Raw genomic sequence first — 23,463 nt, 5'->3', positions numbered from 1 at the left:
GCTGCAGAGTTCAATAAAAACCCAAACAGGGATAATAGCATACAGTCCCGCTCATTGATTTGATTTATTATTACCTTCTTCAGTTAGAGTGGTGGCCTTCTAAACAGGATGCTTTCTGTTCACCTTGGAACCACCACGCATAAACTGAGTAGCTCTTTGTTAGCTAGCAGAAAGCTGTTTATAGAGCACCACCTAGGTGAACATAGCATTCAGCAGCTCCTCTGGTGGTTCCAAAGTCATATTTTGGGGAAAAGAGGCCAGCTACCTGCTCATAAATACAGTAAATACTTTTTTGCATCCTCCTGGTCGCATGGTTTTGCGCAAACCGTCTCTGTTTATGTGGAACTCTTCTGGGCCCTGCCTTCCTTATTAGAGTGTTCCCCTATCACCCAAGACATTGTGAATATTTCAGATTTCATGGTTATTTTATGTCCTTCAGCCATAGAGTCAATCTCAGTGCCCACTGGTAAGCTAATAATTTTCTCTTAAATGACATACATTTTACCATGGCATCCAGAAATTTTCTGGTCCAAAATCCTGGTGGGTCTTTGCTGTGGCACTCAGAGGTTTTTGCTGTGAGTTTCAGTCTGCATAAGTATGTGTTGCTGACACTTCCAAAATCATGTCTGAGTGTGGCTCACAGGGGCCCAAAAGCATCATGAGAAAGACTGCTTTTTGCAGTTGGGACATGGCCTGCCTTTGTTCAGGCCCCCATTCAAATATGACCTTCTTTTGGGTGCTTGTATTGATTGGTGCTGGTAATATTCCCAGATATGGAGTATGTGTTCTTTATTATTATTTTTTTTAATTTTATTTATTTATTTATTTAGGCTGTGCTGAGTCTTAGCTGCGGCATGCAGGATCTAGTTCCCCTACCAGGGATCAAACCTGGGCCCCATGCATTGGGAGCTCAGAGTCTTAGCCACTGGACCACTAGGAGCGTCCGTGGACTTGGACAGTTTTAGTGGTTTCCATTAAACATGTTTAATCAGGACTCGCCTTAAGGTGAACTTGTTATGTCTTGTGCTTTACAATACCAGTGAGACATAATTTCCATTCCAATAATATATTCACATAAAGGAGATGTAGCTACTTCACATGAAGTCTGTTCATATATTCCAACTTTCATCACCTAATTCTATCAACCATCCCTTTCCTCCCAATCTAACCTTAGCTCCCATTAGGTCTTCAACAGGTTTTAGAATCATAGCACATGGGGCTTCCATGTCAGGGGTTCCAGGAAATGCCTCTTATCTACCTCCTGACTATTTTACGCACACAAGTGCATATTGCCTTGTGTTTCCAGCTGGGGTTTGAGCCAGAAGACCCTGGCTTCTCCTTCAGTTTGATTAATCCATGGAATAGTTGCTCCAGGAAGTACAGGGTCAGGTTTCTCATTGTCATCTTTGCCCTCCAGCTTTTAAAATTTCATACTGTGGTAAATACAACAGTTGTTTAATGCCCTTTAATGTTGAGGACCAGCAGTGGCTCCCATTTGTCTACCCAACCTCCAGGAGTGCTTCATTAAGGCCTTTGTTTCAACCCCATCATTGTCTGCTTAACAGCCACCTAAAGATTTCCATCCTGCTGGGATAAATCCCTTGACTCTCCCCTTTGTCTTTGCCTGTTTTCTCATGAATCACTCTAGTTTTCTTAGCATCTGTAAGGCCCATAAAGCTGAGACAATAAATCTGATAAGGCTTCTCAGATTATTGCTAGATTTTACAGCAGTAAAATTACATGGGGGTGCCCATGTACAAGGGTCCCCCTTAATCATACTGTTTACCTTGACCTTAGTAGGAGGCACACTCAGTAGATGTTATATCCTGCTCTTCATAATGCTGATCCAGGATGGCTTGTGTAAGAAGTATGTCAGCTAGCTCTTCTGGGGAGTTCTATTTGGCATTTATAGGAGAAGGACAGTCACCTGTCTGAGAGTAAAAAAAAAACTTTACAAGGGCTTTTATCCAGCCCACCAAGTTAGCTATCCCCTCAGGAGTGACCTGTTGTGTGTCTAGATTATGTATAGCCTTCTGTGGTTGTTCAGTAGTGAGCTGTGGGTCCTGCATCAGTTCAAACACTGCTCTTCTATTCTACAGCATTCACAATCAACAGTGCTGCCTCTAAGTAATCAGTCACTCTCACAATATTTTAGTAAAGGTTGTTTTCAGGAAGCATACAATGTCAATCCACAAAGTGAGATAATTCCTTAGCATTGTACACTCTGGTTGCATTATTTTCTTGATTTTGTCTTTCCTCAACCTGGACTACATTGTGAGTGGAAGTCGTAGAGGTGCATAATTTTTCCCTTTGGAATGGCCCTGAGGCTAGTGTCTGTAGCTCAGACTGGCTGAAATCTAAGCTTTGCCCAGTGTCAGGATCTGTCCCAACACACTCTTCATTTTAGCTGCTACAGATAACAATAACCAAGGAATTGTTTAATTACCTTGTTTCTTATTAGTTTGTATTTCCTTGTTTATCCAGGGAGTCAATTCCTAGGGAGTTGTATCTGCAGTTTCCAAGTTCCATTGGTAACTTTTACCTCTAATAACCACAGCTGCAGTTCCATACCATGAGTGACTAGGTAGTCATCCAGGAAGCCAAGGTTTCTTGTCATCTTTTCCTTCCTCTTCCCAACCACAGGTTTCAGTGAGTCAGGGTGATTCTAGTGAATCCCACTTTTGACTCCATCTGTGAAGTTAGGGAACAGTTCACAGGTCCTCTGTCACTTCTGACACCAACTGCAGAATTTGGGCATCCCCAAAAGCATTCACACTTTTTAAAAAAATTTATCTTATTCATTCTCACTTCTGATACTAGTTGCAAGTTCAGGATTTCTCAAGACTACCTCAGATTCAATAATTTGTTAGAACTCACTAAAAGATGTCTACTGACAGTTAACATTTATTACAGTGAAAGGATACAAATTAAAATCATCCAAGGGAAATACATGGGGCAGAGTAGTTTAGGAGATTTCTAAATGTGGACCTTCCAGTTGTGTTTTGTCAGTGGAATTCTTTTTTTTTTTTTAATATTTATGTATTCATCCATTTATTTTGGCTGTGCCGGGTTCCAGCTGTAGCATGCGAGATCTTCAGTTGCGGCATGCGGACTTCTCAGTTGCAGCATGTGAACCCTTAGCTGCGGCATTCATGCGGGATCTAGTTCCCCGACCAGGGATCAAACCCAGGCCGCCCCCTGCAGTGAGAGCAGGAGTCCTACCAACTGGATCACCAGGGAGGGCCCCATCAGTGGAATTCTTAATGTAGTTAACTCCTCTTAACAATGATGTGTGACAGCATGAAGGGAATATTGCCCACCAAGGAGGCTTGCATAAGCCTAAGAAAATATATATTATCACAACTGCATGAGTGACCCAAGAAGAGTTCATGTGATTGACCTGTCTCCAGCCCCTCCTGAGGTGGAACTGATACTTTGCGACCTGAAGACCCTGCCATAAATCATATCATTAGCATGTGGCCTAAGGCCCCAAGTAAACAAAGATCCTTTTGTCAGGCAGTACATTTCAAGGGCTTAGAGTTGCCCTCCCAGCAACTGAGGCCAAAGGCCAGACCTCTGTTTAAGGTTAAATTCTTTACTACACAATGTGTTATCTCCTATTTGCACTTTTACAGTAGGATACTGTGTTTTAAACTTCTCTGCCTTTACAAATGCTGTTTCTTTCTTTTTTTTTTTTAGCTCTTTCTTTCTTTTTTTTTTTTAGCTCTTTCTTGGAGTCTAATTGCTTTATACTGTTGTTCCAGTTCCTGCTGTACAACAGAGTGAATCTGCTCTGTTTATATGTATATCCTCATATCCTCTCCCTCCCACCCTCCCTATCCTGTCCCTCTAAGTCGTCACCCACCCTCGAGTTGATCTCCCTGTGTTATGCAGCAGCCTCCCACTAGCTATCTATTTTACAACAAACACTATTTCTTAATTTACAGAACACTGTCAGGAGAACTATTTCATAAAACCAGTTTACTTCTGTGTCTTATCTTCCCTAGCACTTCCGTTCCATTTTACCCACGCCATTTCCCTGTCTGGACATAAGGCCTTTTAAGGGTAGTTCTTTAAGGGGCTCAGTTTCTCACATGCTTATTGATCAAGTCGGGTTTCCCACCTCTTCTTGAGTCACTCATGCAGTTGTGATACTATATATTTTCTTAGTAGAGATTTAAAAAACATTTGCTTAGAAATAGACCATAAAGATTTTTAAAAAATCTGTATATATCTCTTTCTTGTTTATAGTGTTGAAAAGCTGAGTTTATGTCCTTATTCTTTATTAGTGTAGCCATAGATTTGAGTCTTTTATTGGTTATTTTATTTTATTTTTTAAAGTTTGTTTTTTGATACGGACCATTTTTAAAGTCTTTATTGAATTTGTTATAATATTGTTTCTGTTTTATGTTTTGTTTTTTTGTCTGGGAGGCATGTGGGATCTTAACTCCCCAACCAGGGATCAAACCCACACCCCCTGCATTGGAAGGCAAAGTCTTAACCACTGGACCGCCAGGGAAGTCTCTATTGGTTATTTTAGTGATCCAGTTTTTGAAATCATTTATTCTATTTTTTTTTAAGTACTCTAATTCTCACAGGTCTCTTTTGTTTTTATTCTTTCCTTAGTTTGATTTTGTTGTACTTTTTTTAGGTTCTTGTGTTGAATCTTGACTTTATTAAGAAGATGTGAATTTTTCTTTGATTAAAATTTAACCTCATTCCAGAATCGTTATTGACTTACATACTCTATATTTATAGTTTTGGATCTCCTCCCACCCACCTACCCTTTTAAAGGTGATTGCTACGTAGTATAGTGATACAGATGATGAACTCTGGTGTGTGTGTGTTTTGTGCGCGTGTGAGTTTATATCTTTCAAATGGAGAAAATGTAGTACCTCCCTTATAATGTGACTGTGAGGATTGAGTTGAGAATTGTACCTGTAAAGTGCTTAACACAGTGAGAGCTCAATAACAGTCTAACTGTTGTTACGTTTTATTTAGTTATGGCCATGCCGCTGGAGTTGCCCAGCAGGGATTGAACCCAGGCCCTCGGCAGTGAAAGAGCAGAGTCCTAACCAATGGACCACCAGGGGATTCCCTATTTTTTTCTCTTTTTAAAAAAGCACTTTATTGAGATCTTTGGTTTTCTTTATGGCCTCCTAAGTCGTTTTCAAAAAGGAAAGCATCTATAGAACTTTATGAAATCTTATACCTCAAAGCACCACATGGTTTTTAGCTAAACCATGTGGTTATCCCTCCTCCCGCTAGTAATTCTTTTCACAGTAAATGAATGAAAAAAAGTGTAGACTTATGAAGGACAAGAATGAGAGAAGAGACAGCAAAGGAGATTTTAGTTAATTTTTCAAAACCAGGGAAATGGATTGAACATTTGTTGGATCTGATAATTGACCTAGTAGAGTTGAGTGAACTACAGTCTGAGGGCATGCAAATAAGATGTAAAGGAAGCCACTTGATTTATTTTCCAGAAACCTATGGTGGCTCAGGGTCTAGAGGTGATAGATATCACAGAAGTTGGGCTTATTCTCTGGATAAGGAAAATCAGAGGCTCTGGATTTGGGGGTATTAGGTCTAGATGGAGGGTGGGGATCAAGTTCTTGGCTGAAATTGGGGGAGATTAAAGTGTAAATCTGCACACTGAACTATGGGACATTCACTTACCCTGACTTGTTTCCAGATTGTCAGTAGTGAACTTTTCTGTTTTACTATTCTTCCCTACTCAGCTTTCTGGAATTAGAGGCTTTTTCACTCTCTGGAGAAAGTGAATAATTAGAAGAGGCCTCCTAATGTTGCCATTTGGGGTTCATTTCTGATTAAAGAGATTGCCTTACAGCAAAGCCCATCAGTTCATAAGGTCTGCTTTCTCACACGTGATTCTAAGTAGTTTTAGAGTATATTTAGGGACTTCCCCGGTGGTCCAGCAGTTAAGACTCCACACCCCCAATGCAGGGGACCCAGGTTCAATCCCTGGTCCAGAAACTAGATCCCACATGCTGCAACTAAGAGTTTGCATGCCACAACTGAAGATTCTGCATGCTGCAACTAAAGATCGTATATGCCACAACTAAGACCCGGTGCAGCCAAATAAATAAATGTTTAAAAAATAAGGTATATTTAAATATAAATGGATATGAATGGATGGAAGGATCATATGACATTGGATGAGAGCCACTGTCATGCCATATGTTGTGGGATAGTTCAACTTATATCTCTCTTGTCTGGCTTCAAATATAGAGACTGGAAAAGCTAAGTATTTCCTTTCTCAGTGTTCCTGGCATTAGGGTAGCTCTGATCCACAGTTTATGCCCCCAAAATAGATACAGAATTCTGTTTAGAGGGTGATTTTTCAGAAAGTTTTTACCATCCTGATAAAAGGGAAAGATGTTGCTGGTGTCACCCATCTTCTTCCTTTTTTCTTCCTTGAATTTGGATGTGATGCCTGGAACTCTGACACCATAATATGCTCATGAGGGTAAAGCCAAGATCATCTAAAGAGTTTCTAGCTTTGATGTTGTTAAACTAACACTATCAACTGCCTATATTTGGTCTTGTTATATAAGCCACTATTAGTCACCACAGCTGTACATGTTTGTAATTGACACAGCTGCCCATATGAAAGGGCATGAGAGAGCATAAAATAGGAACGAAAGGAAATGTAAAATAAAAATTATGATGTTCTGAAAAATAACAAGCTATTGGTGACAAATTAAGGACAGAATCTCTACAAAAGAAGTAATTAAAGGGACTTCCCTGGTGGTCAAGTGGTTAAGATTCTGCACTTCCACTTCTACTGCAGGGGCATGGGTTCAATCCCTGGTTGGGGAACTAAGATCCCACATACTGAGCAACGTGGCCAAAAAAAAATTATTAAAATAAGAAAGAGCTCTTGGAAGTATGGTAGGTAAAAAAATCAGTAGGTGTGGTGGATAAATTCTAGTTAGTCTCCTAGAAAATAAAACAAAAAGATTTTAAAAAGATTTAAAAATTATAAGAGATCAACTGCCAACCAGTACAAATTATAGAAAGAGTAATGAAAGAAATTATCAAATAAATAATACAAGAAATTCTCCTTCAAACCTATAATTGCCAATCTAAAATGACCCATTTAATTCCCAGTACGCTGATAGTAAAAGACTCCTATCAAAGGTGTGTATCATCATAAAATGATGATATGCTGTGGGTTAAAATGAAGAGCAACAGAGTTTCCAAAGAATCAAAGTAGGTAACCTGCAGTGAAATGGAAATCTAAATATGATCTTTAAAAATAACAATACTAGGAGGTAGAAGATGCTGGAACTGTAACTTCAAAAGTTGAGGGGTGAGAGGGAAAGATTTTCAACCTAGAATTCTGTATCTAAACTGTTAATCAATGTCAGAGTAAGATGTAGATATTTTTCAGCATGCAAGGATTCAGAAACTGCCTCCCATATACCTCTTTTTGGAGAGCTATTAGAGAATGTGATTGGCAGAAATGTTAATAAACTAAGAAAGAGAATGGAAATTCCCAGAATGACAGCGGTGCAGTAGCTAGTTTACACTGAAGCATGAAGACTAAGGTCCCCATGAAGAATGTCTCCAGGAAAAAAAGTTAGGTCATTTGAAAAATAATATTGACAGGTTTTTGACATATCTGATGGAACATGAGAAACATTAGGAATCAGTACATTGAGAATTAAGCAAATGAGAGCAAAGGATATTTATCAGTTCCAAAAGAAAAAAAGGTCAAGAAAAGAAATTATTCTTACTATACTCCTTGGCTCATCGTTGGAGTGTTTATGCCTGGCATGGTATATTTCACTGAACAGAGTAAAGTCGCTGTCCCCAAGGACTTAATTTTTCATGCTAGAGTCAAACAAATAGTGACTATATCAGGCAGTGCTTGTCATAGAGAAAAGCTGGGAAACTGGGACAGACCGTGTGAGCATGCAGGTTTGTAGGTTTTTGTCTTAAATAGGGTGGTTTCAGAAGGCTTCAGTGATGAAGTGGGATTTGAGTAGAGACTGAAGGAAGAATGGGAGCAGGGCTTGCTTAAATTTGGCAAGGAGGAGCATGCTTCAGGAAGAGAGAAAGCAAGTGCAGAGGGCCAGAGATAGCATATTTGACATCTTTGAGTGCAGTTAACGGGGAAGATTGCTATCAGATGAGGTCAGGGGCAGAAAGGGCCAAATTAGTTAGTGCTTTGTAGGTTGTTGCCTTTTACTCTGAGTCAGATGGTCAAGCTTTTGAGCAGTGGAGTGGTTTGGCTGATTGTTTTAAAAGGATCACACTAGCTCTAGTGAGAAGAGATTAAAGAAAGAGCAAGGACAGAATCATGAGATTAGTTAAGTTGTTTTCAATAATTTTGGCAAGAAATAATGGTGCTTTAGGCTAACATTGGAGATAGTAGGATATAATCCACTTCTGTATGTATTTTGAACTTTGATTTGATACCTGAAACTGATATGTGGATTTGCTGATATATGGGTTGTGTGAGATAACAAGAGTTTTAGCTTTCAGTTTACCAAGAGTAATGGAAGATTAGGATTGAATTTACTGAGGTGTGGAAGGCTGTGGGAAGTCATGGTTTGTTAGATGTATTTAGGGAGTTGATAGTTAAGTTTTGGCCGTATTAAATTTGAGATCTTGTACTAATATAAACACTATTTTATGAGAAAATTGGATTGGGCATGATAGCAGTAGGGAGGATGGTAGTGTAAGTGTTGAATTCTTAACTGTAAAATGGATAAAGCTATTTATTGTAGGCCTGTCATTTTGGAAGGCATCCTATAGACTTTCTGCCCCCATCTTCACAGGTGGAGAAGGTCCTCACGCTCAGTGTACCTTCTCAGAACTTCTCAGTTCCCTTCACTCTGTCATCATGAGGCAAGATGTAACATACACATTTGGAGTGAGTTTGCTGCTCCCCAAATGAGGATCGTGACTAAGCCTTCACATTCTAAGACCACACAGTTCTGACTGTTCTGTCCTCATCTGGAGTGAAGATGTGGTTGACTTGCTGAAACTGGCATTTCTTCTCTATTAATAGATTGAAAGAGAAAGACCTAGGCCCCATGCCTCTTTACCACCCACATTTGCACCCTCTCCATTATTATCTGCTTTAAATTTGCTAGGACTAATATTATTATATTCTTTATAATCTTTATATCCCTATTTGTCATCCAAGAATAGCCCCACACTCCCAGGTCTCCCCTCATCTGCCAGGCTTTAATTCCCATAAGGCTCTCCACAGGACAATTTCTGCTCCTTTGTTCTTTGTGATTCATGGTTTGTCATCAGCAGGATCTCTATATCCTCAAGCTCTTTTTTGACCCCTTTCTGTATCTCCTTTGCTAAACAGCTCTAGGACACTGCTTCCTCTGCAGTCTTCTTAACTGGTGGCTGTTTTTTCTTTGATATCCCATGTATTACTGGGCCTGTAGATGTGAGGTAGGTCTTCTCTTTGCTGTTTTTAGACCATTCTTCCTCCTTCCTCCCTGAAAATCTCTGAATGTTAATTTCAAGTGCCATTGTTCATATCCCTCATTGATACTGTCACATAAAACCCTTGGGTCATTTCTCTTTTTCTCTTACAGAGTTTAGTTCCCAACTCAATGATAATTTGTGGTATTCTACTATTGTTTTTATTCCTGGCAATTTTAATATACTTAGATTTGATCCTTCTGACACTCTGGTCTTTGTTTTTTGAACTCCTTTCTAAGGTTTATGCCCTCTATATTGCCACTCACACTCATGACCATGTATAGTAGACCTTGGCATTTCCAATAATTATGTTCAATTTTAAGCATTCCTCTTTGTAAACATATCTCATCATTCTAACTCATTCTGCTAAGTACCAGACTTTAGCAGTAATTCACCATACAGTGACTTATTTTAATCCATTGACCGTATTACCCTTTCATTTTACCTCATTTCTTTCTGTTCTCACTTAACATGTTTTCAGTTTAATTTCATGGCTGATTGTTTTTACTTCCTTGCATTTAGCCTTGACTCCCATATCCCACTTGGTTGATCTTCTTTAGCAAAACCATAATCCTGATTAAACTCAACTTCTATCATGCTTTGTTTATGCAGTTGAATATCACAGGAGAAAAAAACACATAGTGACACCAACTGGTCTCATTCTCAGTTCATGACCACTTAACCTCAGATAGACTCTACTCTTGCCTGGCAGTCATACTTACATTCACACCATTTCTGTCTTAAATGTCCAACATTTCACTCTCTATCCTCACTCCCAGATATTGGTATTGCTTCCTACTTCATTGAGAAAAATGAAGCAATCAAAAAAGCACATCTGCAGACTCCCTCTACCACATTACTTTTCTACAAGCACTTGCACCCACATTTCTACATTTGTCTGTTATCTTTATTAAACTCTCTTCCTCTATAGAGCCAGTTAATACACACTCCAATTAATACACACTTAGATTCCATCTCATTTTATGTACCCAGGGACATTGCTTCAGCAGTTTGGCCTTCTCTGTCAATTTCAGTTTTTTTTCAATCTCTAGCAGTTATTCCCATCAGTATTTCATTATTCTGCTATTTTTTCTTCCATCTTTAAAAATGAAAGAAAACACAAGACTTTCTCTTTAACCTGCTTTCCCTGCCAGTAACTGTCCCTGTTCCTCTTTGCAACAAAACTTTTTGAAAGGATTGCTTGTAATCATGGTCTCCATTTTCTTCTGTCCCATTCTCTCAAATATACATATTTGACTATCAGAATTCTTCCAACATTGTTCTTTTCAGTATCACCAATAACTATTGCATTATTAACCCTAGAGGTCATTTCTCAGTCAACATCTTAATACCTTACATATCAGCAATATTTGACATGGCTGATCATTCCCTTAATACATTTTATTTACCTGGCTACCAGGAGACCACCTTCTTTTAGTTTTCCTTTTACCACACTGATTACTTCTTCTTAGTCTCATTTGCTCATTTTTCTGGATTCATAATGTTGTATGTTCAAGGCCTTACACCATGATCTACAGCTACAGTCGTATGGCTTTAAATACCATCCACATGCTGGCAATGTCCACACTCCTATTTCTGACTCAGTACTCTCTCCTGAACTTTCAGATTTGTCTGTTCTACAGACTGTCACATCTCATACTTGAGTGTCTGCTTTTTCATATAATACAGTGAACCCTTTAAGTATGGGTTCGAATTGTGTGGGTCCACTTATATGTGGATTTTTTCACTAAATACATACCACAGTACTATACAGTCTGAGGTTGGCTGAATCTGCAGGTATGGAATCATGTATGCGAAGGTCAGCAGTAAAGTCATACTTGTATTTTCGACTGCACGATCAGTCGGGGTCTCTAACCTCTGCATTGTTCATGGGCCTACTGTTTATCCAAAATTGAACTGGTACCTTCTCCAGACTATTTTCACTGGCAACCTTGCCCTATCTCAATGTGTTGCAGTTGCATTTTTTCCGTTGCATAGGCCCGAAATCTTACCCAAACCCAAATTTATCAGAACATCTTTTGGCTCCACCTTTAAAATATATCCCCAAATCCCACAACTTTTACTACTTCATTGCTGTTAGCTCCGTTGCTACTAGCCTGGTTGCAGCCACCATCATTTCTTATATGGATTACTACAGTAATCTCCTAAATCATTCCAGTGCGACCATTATTGTCCATCTTCAGTTTATTCTTAACACAACCACTAAAGTGAATCTCAGATCAAACTGTCACTTCCCTGCTCAAAACCTGCAGTGGTTCTTGTCCTGTTCAATCAGAGTAAAAGTCAGATTCCTTATAGAGGCCTATATACAAGCATTTCATCTGTTATTATTCTTACCTCTCACTCTGCTATAGCTACACTGGATTCCTTGCTGTTTCTAAAACATGCCCCAAGAATGCTGCTGTCTGCTTGTTTTCTCTAACTAGAATTTTCTTGCTCCGCTTGTTTGCATAGCTAACTTTCTTTTTTTATTTTTTAAGAGCTTTTATTGAGATACAGTTAACAGACAATAAACAGCATATATTTAGAGTGTACAGTTTGATATCCCAGTCTCCCAGTTCATCCCCCCCAACCCTCCCCACTTTCCCCACTTGGTGTCCATATGTTTGTTCTCTACATCTGTGTCTCTGTTTCTGCCTTGCAAACTGATTGATCTGTACTATTTTCCTGTATTCTGCATATATGTGTTAATATACGATATTTGTTTTTCTCTTTCTGACTCATTTCACTCTGTATGACAGTCTCTGGGTCCATCCATGTCTCTACAAATGTCCTAGTTTGTGTACTAACTTTGGGTTTTGTTTGCTCTTCTTTCTCTAGTTTCTTTAGGTGTAAGATTAGATTGTTTATTTGGGATTTTTCTTGTTTCTTGAGGTAGGATTGTATTGCTATAAACTTCCTTCTTAGAACTGCCTTTGCTGCATCCCGTAGGCTTTGGATTGTTGTGTTTTCATTGTCATTTGTCTCTAGGTATTTTTTGATTTCCTCTTTGATTTCTTCAGTGATCGCTTGGTTATTTAGTAGTGTATTGTTTAGCATCCATGTGTTTGTGTTTTTTACAGTTTTTTTCCTGTGATTGATTTCTGATCTCATAGTGTTGTGGTCGAAAAAGATGCTTGATACGATTTCAGTTTTCTTGAATTTACCAAGGCTTGGTTTATGACCCAAAATGTGATCTATCCTGGAAAATGTTCCATGTGCACTTGAGAAGAATGTGTAATCTGTTTTTGGATGTAATGTCCTATAGATATCTATTAAATCCAGCTGATTTATTGTGTCATTTAAAGCTTGTGTTTCCTTATTAATTTTCTGTGTGGATGATCTGTCCATTGGTGTAAGTGTGGTGTTAAAGTCCCCCACTATAATTGTGTTACTGTTGATTTTCTCTTTCATAGTTGTTAGCATTTGCCATATGTACTGAGGTGCTTCTATATGGGGTGTGTATATATTTATAATTGTTATCTCCTCTTCTTGGATTGATTCCTCGATCTTTATGTAGTGTCCTTTCTTGTCTCTTGTAACATTTTTTCTTTTAAAGTCTATTTTATCTGATATGAGTATCGCTGCTCCAGCTTTCTTTTGATTTCCAGTTGCATGGAATATCTTTTTCCATCCCCTCACTTTCCGTCTGTATGTGTCCCTAGGTCTGAAGTGGGTCTTTTGTAGACAGTATATATATGCGTCTTGTTTTCATATCCATTCAGCAAGTCTGTGTCTTTGGTTGGTGCATTTAGTCCATTTACATTCAAGGTAATTATTGATATGTATGTTCCTATTACCATTTTCTTAATTGTTCTGTTTATGTTTTTGTAGGTCCTTTTCTTCTCCTGTGTTTCCCGCTTAGAGAAGTTCCCTTAGCGTTTGTTGTAGGGCTAGTTTAGTGGTGCTGAATTCTCTTAGCTGTTGCTTGTCTGTAAAACTTTTGATTTCTCCATCGAATCTGAATGAGATCCTTGGTGGGTAGAGTATTCTTGGTTGTAGCTTCTTCCCTTTCATCACTTGAAATATATTGTGCCACTCCCTTCTGGCTTGCAGAGTTTCTGCTGAGAAATCAGCTGTTACCCTGATGGGAGTTCCCTTGTATGTTATTTGTCGTTTTTCCCTTGTTGCTTTTAATAACTTTTCTCCATCTTTAATTTTTGTCAATTTGACTACTATATGTCTTGGCATGTCTCTCCATGGGTTTATCCTGCCTGGGACTCTCTGTGCTTCCTGGACTTGGGTAGCTATTTCCTTTCCCATGTTAGGGAAATTTTCAACTATAATCTCTTCCAGTATTTTCTCAGGTCCTTTCTCTCTCTCTTCTCCTTCTGGGACCCCTGTACTGCGAATGTTGGTGCATTTAACGTTGTCCCAGAGATCTCTTATGCTGTCTTCAGTTCTTCTCATTCTTTTTTCTTTATTTTTTTCTGCTTCAGTGATTATCACATTCTGTCTTCCAGGTCACTTACTCGCCCTTCTGCCTCAGTTATCTGCTATCGGTTCCTTCTAGTGTATTTTTTCATTTCTGTTATTGTGTTGCATATCTCTGTTTGTTTGCTCTTTAATTCTTCTAGGTCTTTGGTAAACTTTTCGATCTTTGCATCCAGTCTTTTTTCAAAGTCCTGGATCATCTTCACTATCATTATTCTGAATTCTTTTTCTGGAAGGGTGCCTATCTCCTCTTCCTTTAGTTGTTTTTCTGGGATTTTATCTTGTCCCTTCATCTAGTACAAAGTCTTTTGCCTTTTCATTTTCTTTCTGTGGCTGTGGTTTTCAGTTCCACAAGATGAAATACGGCTGATACTGCTTGATTCTGCTGTCTGCCCTCTTGTGGAAGAAGCTATCTAGGAGGCTCTGTGGGTGCTTCCTGATGGGAGGGACTGATGGTGGATAGGGTTGGGTGGGCGGAGCTCAGTGCCGGTTTAATCTGCTTGGGTGGGGCTGTGTTCCCATCTTGTTTAATGTTTGGCCTGAGGCTACCCTGCACTGGAGCTTACAAACTCTTTGGTGGGGCTAATGGCGGACTCTGGGAGGGCTCATGCCAATGAGCACTTCCCAGAACCCCTACCACCAGTGCCTCTGTCTCCTTGGTGAGCCACAGCTGCCCACCACCTGTGCAGGCAACCCTCCAATACCAGCAGATAGGTCTGGTTCAGTCTCCTATGGGGTCACTGCTTCTTCCCCCTGGGTCCTGGTGAGCACACTGTTTTTTTGTGTGCCCTCCAAGAGTGGAGTCTTTGTTTCCCCCAGTCCTGTGGAGGTCCTGCAGTCAAATCCTGCTGGATTTCAAAGTCAGATTCTCTGGGGATTCCTCCTCCCGTTGCTGGACCCCCAGGTTGGGAAGCTTGATGTATGGCTCAGAACCCTCACTTTAGTGGGTGGACTTTTGCAGTTTAACTGTTCTCCAGCTTGTGAGTCACATACCCAGCATTTATGGGATTTGGTTTTAATGCGATTGCGCCCCTCCTACCATCTCATTGCGGCTTCTTCTTTGTCTCTGGATGTGGCCTGTTTTTTTTTTTGGTGAGTTCCAGTGTCTTTCTGTTGATGATTTTTCAGCAGTTAGTTGTAATTCCAGTGCTCTTGCAAGAGGGAGTGAGCGCACATCCTCCTACTGTGCCATCTTAATTCCACTGGGAGTCCTATAGTCTTTATGAGACTCAAGATTGCATATATGGTTTAATAATAGTTCATTTTAGGGATTATCTCCAAAAATAGTTAATTCATTTTGGTTTTGCTGAAAAAAGCGTTTTTAATTTTAATACCATAGTTTGTGGATCTATCAAACTATCCGAGGAACTCCTAGGCTCAATGAGTTGGTCACCTGGCAGAATGATTGCTTATGACTAGGAGAGGAATTGGGTATGGCTAAGACAGCTTGAAAAAGAATATCAGGGGGAAGATTTGAGAAAGAAAGCATTCAGAGTCATCAATTAGCCATTTGGCAAAGGGACAGATAGGCTGAGATGTATGTTGGTAAAAATGTTAGTTGGTAAAATTATTACAAAAGTAAAAACTGTATTGGTTGGTCACTTTTCCTTTGCAGCAGTGGAAACCTGCCTCTCATCATTTACAGCTCATCTCTGATCTCTGTATGGCTGCTTCCTATCTTTGAGATCTTAGCATAAATGTCACTCTTAACCAAATTTTTCTCTATACCCAGTCTAGAATTTTTAACCATACATATCCTATCACATCACTCTGTTTAAGTTTTTGTTTTCTTATTAATTAGAATGTAAAGAAAGGAAGAAGAGTACCTTATTTTGTTTTGTTCACTGTGGTGTTTCTACCCTTTGAATGCTTCTGGCAAATAGAAGAATTCATTGACTGGACTCTTAAAACCACAAGATACACACACACACACACACACGCACACAGAGAGAGGGAGAGAGAGAGAGAAGTACTTCAACATTATTCTTTAAAGTACAGTTTAAAGAATAACTAAAATATCTTTAAAAATCTGAGTTTTTGTTTTTTATTTTACCTAACCACTTGATAAATAAACTTTTTTTGCTTATTATTGGTTTAAGCACTTTGGAAATAATATACCTTTGTGTAGTTTTCTTAACGTTTCTTGTGCTTCTTAGATCTATATAGGTTTTACAGGTTTTATAGTTTTCATCAAATTTGGGAAATTTTACTCCAGTGTTATAATTTCTTCCAATATTTTTTCCCTCCCTTCCCATTTGGGGATGCCAATCATATGTATATTAGTGTTATTACAGTTGTCTTAAAACTCACTGTTCTTCTGTTGCCTTCTCCCCCAGGTTTTTCCCGGTTTGATTTCAGATGGGATTAATAGCAGATTAGATGTTACAGAAGAAGAGAGTAGTGAATTTGAAGAAAGGCAGCAATGTAAACTAACAGCCTGTTCTACTAATGAAGTCTTAAGTAGTTGAAACATCAGTTGGTGTCACTGTGTTCCTTTTGAGATTTAAAGTTGGCTTTTGTTCCCTGTTCTGTTTATGTGAGAATCCTGATGTCTTTCCAAAGCTTTCTTGAGATTTCTACCCTTTTGGTTCTCATCATTGTTGCTCAGAGTGTGTGCTTTCTGCAGTTGTTGCTGAACCTTTATGGCATTATCATCTCCCTTTCATCTATTGCCTTGAATAAGGAACATAGCCTCATTTTAAAATTCTCAAAAACACTCTTATGAGGTCTGTATGTACATTGTAGGCTTTTTGGTGTTGTTGAAGGGTTGAGGTTTTTTTTTTTTTAATTAATTTATTTATTTTATGTATTTATTGGCTGCGTTGGGTCTTTGCCGCTGCACACGGGCTTTCTCTAGTTGCTGTGAGCGGGGGCTACTCTTCACTGCAGTGCACAGGCTCCTCATTGTAGTGGTTTCTCTTGTTGTGGAGCATGGGCTCTAGGCGCGTGGGCTTCAGTAGTTGCGGCACATGGGCTCAGTAGTTGTGGCTCATGGGCTCTAGCACACAGGCTCAATAGTTGGCGCATGGGCCCAGCTGCTCCATGGCATGTGGAATCTTCCCAGGGCAGGGCTCGAACCCATGTCCCCTGCATTGGCAGGTAGATTCTTCCTACCACCTAGGAAGTCCAAGGATTGAGGTTTTTTATTTTAACGGTGTAAATCATTTAAAATTATTGCTGCAGATAGCAGTGATAACTAGCTTTAAGCCCTTACTGTGCTTTAGTAAGCAAAGTACTATGTTCAGTAAGTGCTTTGTGTTTTGATAAATTTAATTCTTGAAATAGGCCTGTAAGATAAATATTATGATTATTACATATTTTTCTGAAAAACTGAGACATAGAAAGTTGTTCAAATCATCTATTACTGTGCAGACAGTAATAGTACTAATCATTAACTCTTTCTAAAGAGTTAATGAGAGAATCCATGTAAGATACTTCACAAAGTGCCTGAAAACATAGTAAGTTCTCAAAACAGGCTAATTGTTGTTATTTCTAGATTGATAAATGCTTAGATAAAATATGATCCATGTTTGGATTTTTTTTCAGAGTGTTCTTGGGGGGTAGAATGGGTGGTTATATTGACAAAATTGACTATAAATGGATACTTTTTGGAAGTGGATGATAGGTTCGGTGGGATTGAATCTGTACTTTAATATATGCTTGAAAATTTATGTAATTTTGTGTAATTCATATTCATGAAATTTTGTGAAATAATGGAAAGAAACAGAAAGAAACTGAGTCAGAATTACTACATGTCAACTTTAAAAAATGTTTCCTTAGATATTCAGTTTGGATATAAACTAAGGTGATATATTTCCCAAGAAGTGCCAGAGTAAAATCTTATCAATTGTTAAACACTCTGACAGTTACTAAGAATAATAACTGTAATTACTTGGCAAATAGAGTATCATCCTTGTACAACTCAGGACATAATAAGACTAAATGTGCATTTAAAAGTTAAAGTTTGCAGTTATTAGCTAAGTGATTCTCAACTGGGGGGGAAAATCCCTTTTATTATTCATTTCCCATACTTTACTTAAGAGAGCCCTGTTTTCAAAAACTTCTTAGCAAACTGCATTAAATAATAATTTATTTCTCAATTAAATTATATATATACAGATATATGTATATATAAAAGCATGATTATTCTGTCCAAAACATGATAGTCAGTCCAAAACATGATAATTGGTACATATGTTATACTGCGTTTCTGTAATTCTAGTCAAAAGCACAGAAAGTCTTACTTGTAAGGCCCCTCATAAGTAAATCATGGGCATGCATAATTTTTACCTAGACATTTTGAAATACTGAAAATAGCTCACTGTGGCTAAGAATTCTATGTTAAGAATCAGTGCTTCGTACGCAAAATTAAAATCTAAGAAATCGCTTTCATATATTTACATATTAACAAAATTATGCTTAATCTATTTATTGATTGTTCTTTCTCCTCATTTCTGAAGTATTTCAACTATCACTTTGATTAGTTCAAGAAGAAAATACAGTGTTAGTTTATTCTTTTAGCTAAGAGAACCAGAAGTAGCTTGTAGCTAAAACTACTTCCATTATTGTTCCTTTGTTTTACAAGCTCTAGTTAGTATTTATCTTCTAATAATACGATTGAAGTTTCTTCAAGTGAACAGAAACAAGTCTGATTATCACTGTTTCATCAATTTCTTGATGGTTCACTATTATTTATTATCTGAGTCCAACTTCAGCAAAATGTACAGTGCTCTTTAACATCTGGTACTTCCCCTACTCTTCCAGCTTTGTCTTCTTTTCCTTAGCCCTGAAAATAACACATGGCTTCAGAGCTGTGTACTTTTGTACATTCAAATTTTTTCCCCTAATGAAAGCTCTTACCTTCCTCCCAAGTTTGTTTACCTAGAAAGCTCTGATTCATCCTTTAACATTCAGTGCAGATATCAACTCCTATATGAGGGGAGGAAAGGACATGTACTTTCACCTAGATATATCATGGTGTGTTTACTTGCTACTTGTTCAAATGAATGCAACAAGACATTTCTAGAAACAGGATTCTGAAACATTTATTTTGAGTTGAGGAGAGAAATAAAACTGTACAGAGTTAGATTTTATGAATTAAAATTTCGTGAGTTATGATACTAGTTGACCTGCCAAGTGTTCTTGTATTTGCTGACATAATTAAACTCTGTCAAAAGATCTTTTCTTCCTCAGAATGTAAAGCTTAAGTCAAAAGGGTTAGTATGGTAATCTCATATTCCTGCTTTATCTGTACAGGTTAAACAAAGTAAAATTTCATTTTGGACATAGAGGAATTATGGTATAGGAAATAAATGTTCATTCAATGTTTCTTCAATGAAGTAATAGTCTTTGGCTCATCTATGTAACAGTAGAACCTCTTTTAAAAGCCTTTTAGGGGGACTTTCCTAGTGGCACAGTGGTTAAGAATCTGCCTGCCAATGCAGGGGACATGGGTTCATACCCAGGTCCGGGAAGATCCCACATGCCTCGGAGCAACTAAGCCCAAGCACCACAACTACTGAGCCTGAGCTCTAGAGCCCATGAGCCACGACTACTGAAGCCCTCGTGCCACAGCTACTGAAGCCCGCAGCCTAGAGTCTGTTCCACAACAAGAGAAGCCACCTCAATGAGAAGCCTGCACACCATAAGGAAGAGTAGCCCCTGCTAGCGGCAGTTAGAGGAAGCCAACGCGCAGCAACGGAGACCCAATGCAGCCATAAATAAATAAGTAAATAAAGCCTTTTAGAGACTTCCCTGGTGATGCAGTGGTTAAGACTCTGCGCTCACAATGCAGAGGGGCCCAGGTTCTGTCCCTGGTCAGGGAACTAGATCCCACATGCATGCCACAACTAAGAGTTCACATGCCACAACCAAGGAGCCCGGCACAAACAAGTAAAAAAAAAAATTCTTAAAAAAGTCTTTTAAATTAAAATACTCATGGCCTTTTGTGCTGTTTAATTAATATATCATACAAGTTATAATGTGCTAGACTTTACATCATAGACAGGGATTTTTTGTTTAAAAAATATTCTCCTTAAAAATCATGAAATGATGCGTTTTGTTATGTGTATTTTATTACAATAAAAAATTCGTAATGCACAAAACAAAAACCTTGTTTGCCAGCTGTTCTCTACAACAACAACCCCCTTATTGCTCTAAACTTTGCCTTCTAATTCTCTCAATTTTTCCTTTACCTCTCGAAGCCCACCACTTAGCAAACTTTCTTTTTGTTAACGACTTCATAGCCTTTCCTCCTGTATTTACCTTAACTGAGACCTTCACTGAAGACACAGACATCTAGTTGCTTATAGCCGCCTTCTTCATCTCAGTTTCTGCCTTTACTTTAATGATTTGTGTCCACATAGACAATTACAACTTTGTCAGTGCCTTGAACTTCTCTTTTCTGGTGATCTTTTCTTGACTCTGCCTTAGCTAGGCATTCAGTTTTTAGGTTATACCAATGGATATTACCTTATATGGCTCCAGTTAAACTTTCAAATCACCAGAGGTGCTGATCTCTGTGACACAGTCCATTGTTTGAGCTTGTTTATTCAGCTGTACCAATTAGTACCATACTCTGATAACTCATCTGAGCCACTGTCTTCGAGGTCTCGCTGGTCTTCCCCTTCTCTCTTCTTCATATCTTTTATATTTCTGTCTGATGATTTTCCTAGAGTGTAAATCTGATTATTACATCTTGGTTGGAATTCTTCAAGGGTTTCCTATTACTGAAAAACAAAAATCCAAAACTTAGCATGGATTTTTGCTAATTCACAGTCTGGTTCTGGATTTTATTATTGTCTCACATTCTGTTCTTTGCATGGCTTTCTCTAGGTATGGTGACGTATTTGTAGTTCTCCAAATATGCCTCTGCAGTTAGCATAGGATAATACTGTTCTGACTTCTCTATGAAGCATTCCTTGGTGTTGAGGCAGATTTGGACACTGTGTTCTTATTGCAGACTGTGTGCCTCCAGTATAGCTTGTTTCAGTGTAGTATCAGTTCATATTTGTGCCTATATATTATGAAAATATGAGCAATAATGTATATTTTTACCCATGTATCTCTAGCATATAGAAGCCCCCAAATACTTGCTGACTTAATGAGCAAATTACACAAAGATAATAAAACTAGCAAAGCAAACCATTCTGCCTTCCTAGCAAACAAAGAATTGTAGTCTTTTACTAATTTTCACTATTATAATGTTAGAAAATCTTAACATATACCACTCATGTTCACAAAGTTAAACTAGTGTTGGTTGTATTTTTAATTGATATAACCCTTTTGGAAAAGTTTGACAGTATTTACAATCTAGAACCGAAAAATTATTTCAAGTGGTGATTGTAAAGATAAGACAAAGAATAAAAGTCAGATGCAGAGTTGCACGTACATTGTGATTATACTTGCTTTTAAAAATGCGTAAGATGATGACTAAGGAACCTACATTAGAATAGTAGCAGTGATTTTATGATGTTGGAACTGGGGGTAGTTTTCCCACCTTTGAAAGTATTTTGTATAATGTGGTTGTATTTTATGATTTAAAATGTATACAGCTTACACCAGTATTTGGATTTTTAAAAAATACAATCCTGAATCAAAACTCTAATGTAAGAACACTTGAACAGTTTTGAGTAATTGTTTTGTCTTATAGTGGCTTCATGGTGTCAGATTAATTTGGAAGGGGGATTGGTAGTTAAAAGTTGCTGGTGACATAAGGGGTGTGTGGCCAGCATAGAATGTTGATCATTTTTAAGTAAGGTTTTAAGATTAACTCATGCAGCAATTCTTCATTTCCAAATCGTAATCGTAAATTTTCTATTTTAAATGTAATTTTTGTTTTTGTTTTAAAGGTATCAGTTTTTGGAAGAAGCTTTTCAAAATCAGAAAGGTGCAATTGAAAATCTCCTGGCTAAGCTTCTTGAGAAGAAGAATTATGTTCATTTTGCAGCTACTCAGGTGCAGAATAGGTAAGTGTGTTTCCTTAAAACCATAATTTCAGTTTAAAGATTATTAAACACAAGGGGGCTGTTTAAATTTGTTTTCCTTCTATATTAAACATATATAGAAAACATTTTTTTGCGAGGAGTAAGTGGTATGTTTGAGTTTGAATTATGATATTTGTTAGAGGAAATTTAATTGATTATAATTTTGAATACTCTTTTAGGATACATCTTTGACTGTTTTATAATTAATATGACTCTAGTCTTTGTAAGCCTTAGTTAAATGTAGAAAAACCAGTTAATATGTAGAGTTGAATTATAAAATTTTAACTAGAGACTCTGTGGAAGACAGTGTATGAACAGTGGTGGACAAATTAATTTTCCATCTGTAAAACAAGCGTTAAAAACAGTACTTAGTGGTATTTTATGAGAACACAATTTCTGGCATATAGTTAAATCCTCAAATTTTAGCTGCTATTTTTATCAGGAACACCATCAGTTTTAAAAAAAATCCTATTTTCATTCACTTCTGAATAAACTAAATTTATTGATAAAGCAAGTGAGACTGGGGCTTCCCTGGCGGTCCAGTGGTTAAGACTCTGAGCTTCCACTGCAGGGTGCACGCATTCGATCCCCAGTCGGGGAAGTAAGATTCCTCATGCTGCACGGCATGACCATTTAAAAAAAAAAAAAATCAAGTGGGACTAAGTTGCATGGTGAGTAGATTAAGACGATTAGGACTTTTAAAGGAGTCCTTAAAGACAAACACTTGGAGATGGCATAATTAAAAATCTGTATGTTCCTAGAGGTATGAATAGGGTTGAATATGTGTTTATTCTTCAGATTCACAAATATTGAGACTTCTAGGTACTCTAGGATATTAAAATTAATTTATGATGATTTAAAATGACACAGTAGATACTCAAAAATATTGAAGATGAATGAGTAGTACATTGTATATTATTGATATATTAGAAAATGGTACATTAGACATTAGTAAGAATTTATAACTTTCACCTTAAGTGATACCAAAGGAAAGCAAAGGCTCTTCAGAGGTTGTAGGTAGTATGTAAATATATAGATATACACTAGTCATGGTAGTTCTTATGGAGATGTCAGGATGTTTTTTATACTGCTTGTGATATTGGAGAGGATAACTGTTTTCTCATAAATTACAGGTAGATGTTCTTTCCAGAGAAAGCGTAGTGAAATAATACATATGGCAGTCCCATATTTTTATACATATATTTTGTATATATATTCCCAAATCTGTGTAGAGAAGTGAATTTTATGTGTTATAAGCTTGCAGATGGTTGGGGAGATTATTTCATCTCCAGAAAGCTTTTTTAAAAAGGTATTAAAGTATTAAAAATCTCTATACTTTTCCTGTTAGAGTCTTCAGTGACCTTTCTCCATTTTTTAATGTACATTTTTTTTGTTCCTTCACAATTGAACCTTATAGTATCCATGCTTATATCCAGGGGAGTTTGCCTCTGCTTTCACCATGCTTAATGATTTCAACCTTTGAATCATTTTGAGTCATGTATTTCTTACCACTCGTCATCAGCAATCTGATCTTTAAAGATGTCTTCCACTCACTTTAATAAGATAA

The 23,463-nt window shown here is 37.8% G+C and overlaps 1 protein-coding gene across 3 annotated transcripts in view; it reads left to right on the top strand.

The window, feature by feature from the left end:
• Window positions 1-23,463, top strand: part of TRIM33 (tripartite motif containing 33) — a 125,369-nt gene that overhangs the window by 56,987 nt on the left and 44,919 nt on the right. For all 3 annotated transcript variants that reach the window (XM_057710550.1, XM_057710544.1, XM_057710481.1), the window contains exon 5: window positions 21,762-21,878. In XM_057710550.1, the coding sequence (XP_057566533.1) occupies window positions 21,762-21,878 (117 nt within the window). The remainder of the gene's footprint in view (window positions 1-21,761; window positions 21,879-23,463) is intronic.

Source organism: Hippopotamus amphibius, chromosome 1, assembly GCF_030028045.1.
Source record: "Hippopotamus amphibius kiboko isolate mHipAmp2 chromosome 1, mHipAmp2.hap2, whole genome shotgun sequence".
Classification (NCBI taxonomy): Eukaryota; Metazoa; Chordata; class Mammalia; order Artiodactyla; family Hippopotamidae; genus Hippopotamus; species Hippopotamus amphibius.
The sequence above is the reverse complement of the archived record's forward strand: the minus strand, read 5'-3'. Positions and strand labels throughout refer to the sequence as shown.